Raw genomic sequence first — 9,981 nt, forward strand, 5'->3', positions numbered from 1 at the left:
GTCATTAAGTTTGATAATGACACACTCTACACATTAAGGTTTTGGCTTGTTATCTAGAGCCTCTCACAAGTAAACTGTACGTACCTTAGTGTAATGATTACAAAATAAACAATGAAAATACATCCTGTGCATAACAAAAAACCAATAAATTAATTTATTAATATTATTATTTTTATATTAAATACATAAATTAAGTTGGACCAAAATAAATATTAATATTCCGTACTATGCTAAGAATTTATAACAACAACAAATACCTGAAATACATAATTTGTACAATTTTAGGAATTCAGCCAAACAAGTGTTAAAGGGTAACCAGTCTGTGGTAGGATACTGTTTCTTCTGGTTTTTAGTTTTCCATAATATTATGCACAGGATTTAATGTAATTTCATTGTTGTTTCACCAGAGGTCATTTTTTTGTGTCTCTTTAATATTGCTAAGAAAGCATAATCAAATAATAAAAAAAATAATAACTCTATTAATGTCCAAAATTGTAACATTTAACATTCGATGTTAAGTTGGAGTAACTCAGAAGAAAAGTAATCTGTAAACTAAAAACAACAACATTATTTTAATATAAACCAGTCGTTGAAAAGTGTAATATTCTAGCGTTGTCCCTAACGTGAATTAATAAAAAAAAAATTGTTATTATGCCAGACTTTGGCCAAATGGAGCTGCAGTAAAGAAAAGTTGAGAACATTAGAAAGATATTTTTAACCTTCACGAAGAAACTCGGCCTATCTGTTGAACTTGATTTAATTTAAAATTCTAATATTACTAATCTCATAAGCCTAAAACATATAGGGCTCTAAAATAGCATTATTATATTTGAAAGATACATTAAAATTATATGTTACTTTTGTCGAACTTCTTCAAGTTAAAATATGAATTTGGCTCTAGCGATATTAAAAGATTAACGTTTCTTATTTGTTCAACATAAAGTTATCATAAAAGCATGCAATGCGAGACTGACATTTTCATTCTGTAATTAGTTCTACTTAAATAGATAATATGAAATAAACATCTCATTCTTAATATACATAACTATATTAGTTTTAACTAGCTTTTATCACTGATGCACAAGTGTATGGTCAGTTGTTATCCGGTCAACATTTACACTCCAGTTTCTGTGCGGTACACTTAATTACAGATAAACGTGGAGTTTCATGATCATCAGTTTGTTACGTATGGAAGGAAGTAACGAGGTTTGAAAATGTTACGAAGTTTTGTTAAATATTTCTCATTACGTACAACAACACTAAACACAAACTGTTAACTGACTGCGTCCACTTTCGAACCAACCCCATAGTAGAGAAGTAATATTGACCATAATTCCAAATTTGTGAAATGTATCCTCAAAAGAATAGAGTAAGCTTTTAGTAAACAGTACACAGAAAATCAAAGGTGTTAATAAAGTATTAAAGATATGTCCGTGAATTCACGAAGTCAGCATAACTTGGACTGTGACAAGTCAAAGAGTAAGGTGATGTTCGTGTCCATCATGCACATACACGTGTAGTTTCTGTACCTTTTAACTGGTATTATCTCTACTCTAACACGAACTGTCTAAATGTCGAGAAAGCAGCAATGGGGTGGGGTTTGAATGAATAACTCTGGCATCATGTTAAATGGCACGATCACTTTAACACCCACGTATTCTCATAGGGTTAATCTTGTAAACTTAAACAATTCAAGCCTACTGCTTCCATAAATATGGATTGAATTCACAATGATCTCAAAACTTGGGTTCATATTGTATGCACTATTTAAAATATATTACATTAAACAGAAACAGATTACTGTAATAATTAGAAAAAGCCACACGGGAATTCTGTATCATGAGCTAGGAATGTGAATAAACTATGATCACGATCAAATACTGCATGTCTTGAAATTGGTATAAGTCAACAATGGACCTGAAATAAAACATCTTAGGAACTGAACTTGAATCACAAGAAAAAATAACTCTAAATTGGATATTTTGTATAGAATTAAATATCACATTTCAAATAATACACCCATTTTTAGTATAGAATCATACACTAGGCTTTATGTGTTACAGTTTAAACAACAACATTGTGGTCTTTTTTAGTACAGAGAAGTTCGTTTTGGGGTGGTATTCTAAAGAATTATACAACTTGCCACCTCACAAAACCAGATTTTCTATTAAGTAGATATGAACAAGCCAGTGAAAGTTAGGTTATTGAATATGCCATAACACTAGATGAAACATGTTTTGTACATATATGACACGCATACATACAACTGTGTGTGTAGCAAGCCAGGTGCTACTGTGTAGTCAGTATGCTGTTCTGCCCATTTATGGACTAGTTTAAATTAAGGTAACAAAGGCATGTACGTCAACAGCTGATTTTTTTGTTTTACACAATGGTAAAAAAAAAAAGAGTTCTTAACTTAATAAATCGTATAAACCCAAATTATGTGGTTAGTTTCCGAACAAAAAAAGTAATACTTTTAGTTATAGAAATAACAGATGTCAAAAACTGGTTCTGTTCCAGACAAAAGTAGAATACAGTGTTTGATTCATCCGTTACTTTTTTTGTGGGAAACTTTTACATGGTTATGTACAATCTGTAAGTATACTAAGGTAATGATTTCTCAGACCATAAACAGACGAAAAGTTAAGATATTTAAAACAGTATTCCAAAACTCGGCTTTCACTAGGACATATCCATTACGAACAATTATGCTTGCTGACCCACTCACATCAAAGATTGTAATTCTACTATTTAGGAACATTAGCTTTTCCTTATAATAATGAAACGAAGTAGGCTACTGGAAACTTAACTACAGCATTTATATAAACTTGTCACGAAAAGATTTAAATTTTGATTCTTAAGTCGTAAAGGTTTCCACAGGTCGTTTTCCTTTTGGTCATCAATCAGCACGAAAGTAAAGTTTCAAAACAAGTTATGCCTAAAAGATATAAGCAAAGTCAAGAACATTTGACATAATCAACAAGTGGAATAAGGCCTATTTAACCAGCTAAAGACATAGAAATCTTGTTCTATATTTAAAAGCAAGCTTTAATGTTGTTTTCATTCTCAACTTTGCACGATTTATAAAAAAAAAAAAGAACTAACTGCCAAATTCAGACTACAAACTAGTCTAAATACAATTTTCTGTTTCAACGTGGTACACTAACCTTAAGGTTAAGGATGGAAACCTTCAAACATTGAAATTGTGATTACGACCACAAGTTAATGAAATCTTTTAAAAATAAGACAAAAAAAAACAAGTAATAATAAGTTGTTACAACTTAACGAATCACAATACGCTACAATTATTTGTATTTCTACCCTGCTCTTCCAATTGGAATAAAATTTTGATTTTTCCTTGTACACAATTCCACTAGGGCCTAATCTAGCTCCACATCCGAACTAGTTTTACTAAACTAGCTGTCTTCTCTGTGATGCTGGTGTGTGAAACAATTATATTAGTATTAGTCAGCAGATCTAAAATGTAATCTTCGATGTTTTGTACTTTTACTGGTCAATCATTGGAAACATTTAGCAGAAGTTGAGCACTAGTGTGAGCCACTAACTCTGGGTTTACTTCCTGATTATAAGTCTGAAGTATTTCATGCTCATGTTTTAATATTTTATTAAGGAAAACTATATATAATACCAGAGCCAAATCCTGTTTTTTGTGTTTTTTCTTAATGAGAGTGTTTTACGTACTGACAGAACTCTGTCACACTTCCCCCTCCCTCTTGTATGAAGAAGAAATGAAGCCACTGTTTGAATTGTAGCTGACCTTGAGAGATCTATTACTTGAGGTGTAATGTGCGAAAAGCTTGATTTCAAAACTAATCTAATTAGTTAATTAATTAATAATCCTTCTTCATTCTAAAGGACACAAGAGTGCTACATAAGAAATTAACTTCTTAAACTTCACTTAATCAATTAAATAAAAAATTTCACCCAATTAGTTGGGGGGGGGGGGACTAGGTTAGGCCTCAAGTTTAGGAATCCCAACAGATATTCAAATAAATAAGATAACCATAGCAACATGCTGTTTCACATAACTTTGTACAAAAGAAGAAGAAAAAAAGTATTCTGCGAAGAACAAAATATACAAAACAAAATTTCAATGGGAAGTGCCATTTTTGAAATTATTCAGTTATCACATGAAGGTTAAGAACTTATATTATCCTGTAGTGTAATTTTCTTTTTAAATATCTGAATGATTAACTTACATCTTCCATATAACAGAGTTATTAACAAAAGGCCAGAAAATATCTCTCTCTTTTTTTTTATAGGAGTTCTTTCTTGGTCTTCAAAGAGGACATGGCTGAGAGCTGTAAACGTCATAAAAATACTCATTACATCCACCTTGAAAGCCTTATTTTATAGTTTGTTACTCCAGGAACTTGCACATGATCCTTCACCAAGCAATGTAAGCAGTTGTGTTAATGTTTGTTTTTACCATAAATAAGCTATTTTGTAAAAAAAGACGCATCAGTTATGAGCTGCTCGTTTCCCCTTCATGTAGTCTATCCAACGGTCAGCAATAGCTTTAAAAATGGGGTCAGTATTGAAAGTACTCAACAGCATTAACTGGTTAATGTGAGTTGTGTGGTAATCCCACCGGGCCAAGTTAGGTGCCACTCCTCCCAGCGAGAAGTGCCGAAGATCATAAACCGACCCAGAACCTGTATCGAAGAGAGGCAACATTTTCTTTAGAGACACCATGCCATCTTCATATAGTTTGGCTGCTGTTTTGCAATCTCTGTGTGTGCAGGTCATTTTGAGGTCATAAAGACCTATAAGAGAGTAGATGAATCCATTAAGAACGTACGAACTGGGTGTCGTGGGATACTCCTCGTACCAGACGTATTTTCCAGCAAATGTGGTCATTACACCGTGATTTTCAGATCGCACTTTGAATGGCTCTATGGCATTCATTGCAGAATGGAGATAAGTCAAGTTTCCTGTAATGTTGAAGGCCCTAGTAAGTACAGAGATAGCCTGACCCTGTCCCATTGCCGAATACCAGCCTGGAGCTAAATCGGCCATCCCGGGAGAAAGACGCCGTGTAACCATGATTGGCCATCCGCCATTTTCATCTTGGTGGCGGACAAACCAATCAGCAACTGCAAAAAAGTGAGCCACGTGTGCAGAAGAGCTCAGAGTAATGTTGTCTATGTATCCCCATCCCTGTAGTGTAATACTACGAACTCTTGTGCTTCGCAGCTTTGCCTTCTTTTTTGAACTTCTTGTCAGCATCAGTCCTTTTTGTAAATCTACAACAAGGTCACGTGTCACTTTTGTCCAATCCTTACCTGTCCCTATCCCAAGGAAGACTTCATTGTCTTGTGCAGAGATAAGTGAGTCAGTCATTACGTAATGTAATCTGTATATCGAACGTTTACCTCCAAGTATGACCACTGTCACCGTGACGCTGGCTACCATTTTCAGGTCAAAGGTCAAGGTTGTATCAGTGGAATCATTTTCCAATGTTAAAGTAAGGCCTGGATCAGTCTCAGAACCTGTAACAAATAAAACATATGTCTTAAACTAATAGTTTATTTTCTGCCTCATTTAAAACATAGTTAAAATTGACTTAAGTTTGTCGATGAGTCAGTTACGTACTTCACCACACCTAATTACAGGTTGATTGGATGGGGCAACCTTTCTTTATATAGTGTAGGGGTCATCATAAAACTTTCTGAACAATAGTTATGGATTTTCTATTATACTTCCTTGCAGATCTTGGTATAGAACAAATCTCCGAAACTCTGTAAACAAGTTGCTGTGAGAATATTATATTATACTGTATCCTAATCATTAGATTTTAGTACAGAAGTAGTTATTCAGTCTTTCGATCATCGATTTTTTTTATAAGAAGACCAATTTTCTTATCATGTTTAGGTAAAAATTTTAACATAAAAATCTGTGTCTTACTCACGCAGGAGGTACTATTTCTCATGTAGCCAAGGTCTGTGAATCAGCTTGGGGATTCTTCACTTGTGAACCCAAATACATTAGAGATAAGGAAAACTCTGGGATGTACATTCATGTAACAGTTAATACATTTTAATTAACAGTATATTAGGATCTTAACTTCTGTCACATATCTGGAAGTGCTACCCATATCCCCTGCTCTTACCGTTAAATATGACAATTCCCTTAACAATCTTAAACACCTCAATCAGATCCCCTCTAACTCTTCTTTTTTCCAAAGAAACAATTTCAGTTTTCTTCCAGTGTTTGTTCAAATGCTCGTACATTTAGTTGATGTCTAGTGTCATTAATATAAGAAACCTCACAGTCTCGGCACCTATACAAGTAGAGGAGACATGAACAATGAACAATTAGTACACGATCGTTGTAGCAGAAATGTTTTTTAAGCCTGAAATTGAGGTTGAGGATAATTAGAGTTACATAATTTTTTCAACTGTTTCGTGATAAGGGACCTCTGTCATCTAAGATATGGTAAGTAATTGTAGACAGTAGGTATCTTGGGTGACTTGACAAACACATCAGTTAAGAATGAGTACATTATTTTCTTTTTTTTTGGCCCGGCATGTCCATGTTTCTTATATTAGTGAAACTAGACATCAACTGAAAAAAAAAAGTTACAAACCATGGCAACTTTAAAACCCTTTCAACAACTGAACTTCTAATAAAAATAGACATTATAGATAAAAACTCATTTTTCATTTGATATAACTATTTTATTAGACTTACATACTTTTATTTTTTTTGTTCTATTTTTATATTTATTACAAATTATATCACATTTCTGTTGTGTACCTCTGTTGAAGATTCTTAAACACTTAATAAATGCTTTGTATAATTACATTCTTGTTTTGCTTTATTATTCAATCGTGCCCTAGTCTTTGTGAGCACAAGACAATCTTGTTCAATCAACTAAATTCACTGGTAGTTAAGAAACAAGAAAATGTAACCATTGCTTCTATTTGATGTCTCATTAACACTACTGTTTCCTTTATAAAATACACACACGCTTAATATGGTTAATGTTATTCTGTTTTTCGAGGAAGGTGATACAAATAGTCCCAATAATTATAGACCTGTTAAGCCTTTCATCAGGGATGGAAGAAGATTCTTTGAGAAGTCACTTAACAAACCTTTGTTTGACAGTCAGAGTGATTTTACTCGGGGAAATCTCGAGTTACTAATCTTTGGACATCGTCTGAAAAGGGTCTGGATGTATTTTCAGTAAGCATTTGGCAAGGCACCACGTAAAAGGCTTGTAAAAAAATTATCTCTAACTGGATAGATGAAGCAGAGGGTTGAATTAACGTTATAATTAGGGAACCTCAGGGCTCAGTGTTAGGAACTTTGTTCATTTTGATTTACATCAATGGTCAATAAATGAGTTAAATTTGCTGATGACATTGAAGTTTTGGGTGCTGCTGCTTTACAAAAGAATTTGGATTATTTGGTGAATAAATGCAAAGTGATGTATGTAGAATATCATCATTTTAATGGGAATAACCTTAAAAAAAGATCTTGGTGTTCTGGTTGATTAGTCTCTTAAGCCATCCAAGCAAGGAGGGTTTTAGTTGTATCTACAGAAATATTGAAGAAGTAATAGTGTTATTGGTTATTTCAGTTGTTGGAAAGGGTCAGAGAAAGGCTTCTAAGATGATACCTGGGATTGATAGGTCAAGATCTGTTGATGACACAAACAATATCTTCAGTAGCTAAAGAGTAAACACAGTATAGTATAGACCATAAATTTACATTTGTGGATACCTTAATTAGTAACAGTAATGGAGGATTCTAATGTGAAATTTATCATAAGAAGACATTAAAATATCTAGCACTTACGAAGCTAAGCGTCAAGGAATTTTTGTGCAAATAATATATTTTCATGTGACATTCAGTTAAGTACTTTATATTCAATTTAAGTGTCTAAATATCTTTGTTATTAAGAATCAGCTATAATAAGTTATCTGAAGGATATACCCACAGGTACAATTAAGGTGTGTATCTAAACCTAGTTGTTGCCTACTTTATTTAATTTTAAGAAACAGATACCAACAGATACACTTTGTAGTTTGTGAATTAATTGTCCTTGGTTCTACGGAAAAAGGAAACTCTTTAAAACCAATAAAAGAACATGCTAACTTTAAATCACCCACTAAGTATATTATAACATGCTCTAGGAGAATGTCCTTCTGATTGGTTATAAGATCTTTGCAAGGGCCAGTGATGAACAAGTTATTTGATTCACTATCTGAGGCCTGAAATTAATGTACTTAGTTGTTTGAGAAAAGTTTGGTTAAGGCTATAAAATATAAGGTTTAAAACTTGGTCTACTGATATATTTACTAGCTATCAAGATGACATATTTTTTAAGGTTTGTTTATGGGATATAAAAATATCATGTTTTCTAGGTGTCCCTATTTCAACTCAGTGGGATTTCCATGGTCATTTTTATTTTAATGTTTTCTAGGTGTCCCTATTTCAACTCAGTGGGATTTCCATGGTCATTTTTATTTTAATGTTTTCTAGGTGTCCCTATTTCAACTCAGTGGGATTCCCATGGTCATTTTTATCCAATCCAGATTGCCCAGTTTGGGCTGAGCCACTTCAGCAAGAATCTTACGGAAAAAAGTCCGTCCACAACTCTGGTTGATGGTGGTGAAAAACCTCCCTCAGCACAATGGACGATGTCCACTATTGGGAAAACAAGGATCCCATTGAAAAGAGTTCTTGATGAAGCCACAAACAGGAAAGTCCTGGAATTTAAAACAGATGGTAAGTAATGTTTATTTGTTGTTAAGGACAAAGCTAGACAATGGATTATAAAACTTCCCGCGGAGTCAGGTAAGTAATGAAGAATAAGTCTTTTTGATTTAATCATACAGTGTTTAGTAAACTGAAAACATAACAGTTGTCAAGACACCATACAGTATTAACAGTGATAAGTTAAATAGATCATGAATTTACCGGTATTCAAACTTTAGTAATTAATTTAATAATAAATTAACATGAAATAATATGTAGTATTTATTAAATATAATGGAAAGTGTGAAATAGTTATATTAAAATAGATTTAAATCAGATAAAGAATGTGTATTACTTAGAGACAAAAAAAAGTTTTTCTGTATAATGTCACTTTTTTTTATATTAGAAGTTCAGTATCATGTTTGGCTGTTGAGAGAATTTTGAAGTTGGAGAGAGAAAGTGGATGCCACGTTTCGATATTGTGTTGGCAGATAGCAGAGTTGGCATGGAGAACACTTAACTGTGCGATCTCTTTTAATTATATATTTGTTTACAGAACACTTAACTGTACTGTCTCTTCTAATGATATATTTGTTTACACAACACTTAACTGTACTATCTCTTCTAATGATATACAATGATATATTTGTTTACACAACACTTAACTGTACGATCTCTTCTAATGATATATTTGTTTACACAACACTTAACTGTACTATCTCTTCTAATGATATACTCGTTTACACAACACTTAACTGTACTATCTCTTCTAATGATATACTCGTTTACACAACACTTAACTGTACGTGTGTCCCTTACGACCAATTGTATCAAACACTAATTTATAACCGTGCTTTGTCAGTTGATTTTTTGAAAACATTTGCCACAAATGAATATACTCTGAGAGAGAGAGTTTTTAGGTTTCTCGAGAAATTCCACAACTACAGTTTAAAAGAGATCGTACAGTTAAGTGTTGTGTAAACGAGTATATCATTAGAAGAGATCGTACAGTTAAGTGTTGTGTAAACGAGTATATCATTAGAAGAGATAGGTTCTTAAAAACAACAGGTAACAATTAGGTTTAATTGTACCCTGTGAACATATCCTTTGGATAACCTGTTTTAGCTGATTTATAGACAAAACGTTTGTTTTATGACTTTAAACTGCCATTCTTGAGCCCATAGTAACACTGTCAACATGATAAATAAACTTACCATTCAACCAAAACATGAGATTCCTTTACAACAAAATTTA

The 9,981-nt window shown here is 33.0% G+C and overlaps 1 protein-coding gene across 1 annotated transcript; it reads right to left on the reverse strand.

Moving 5' to 3' along the window:
- Positions 1 to 200: 200 nt before the first annotated feature.
- LOC106477692 (D-glucuronyl C5-epimerase-like) lies at positions 201 to 5,508 on the reverse strand. The gene has a single exon (XM_022381185.1). It carries the CDS (start codon positions 5,434 to 5,436, stop codon positions 4,483 to 4,485), a length of 954 nt encoding a protein of 317 aa, XP_022236893.1. The 5' UTR covers positions 5,437 to 5,508; the 3' UTR covers positions 201 to 4,482.
- Between the last annotated feature and the right edge of the window lie 4,473 nt (positions 5,509 to 9,981).

The sequence above is a fragment of the Limulus polyphemus genome, unplaced genomic scaffold (assembly GCF_000517525.1).
Source record: "Limulus polyphemus unplaced genomic scaffold, Limulus_polyphemus-2.1.2 Scaffold77038, whole genome shotgun sequence".
In the NCBI taxonomy this organism is placed as follows: Eukaryota; Metazoa; Arthropoda; class Merostomata; order Xiphosura; family Limulidae; genus Limulus; species Limulus polyphemus.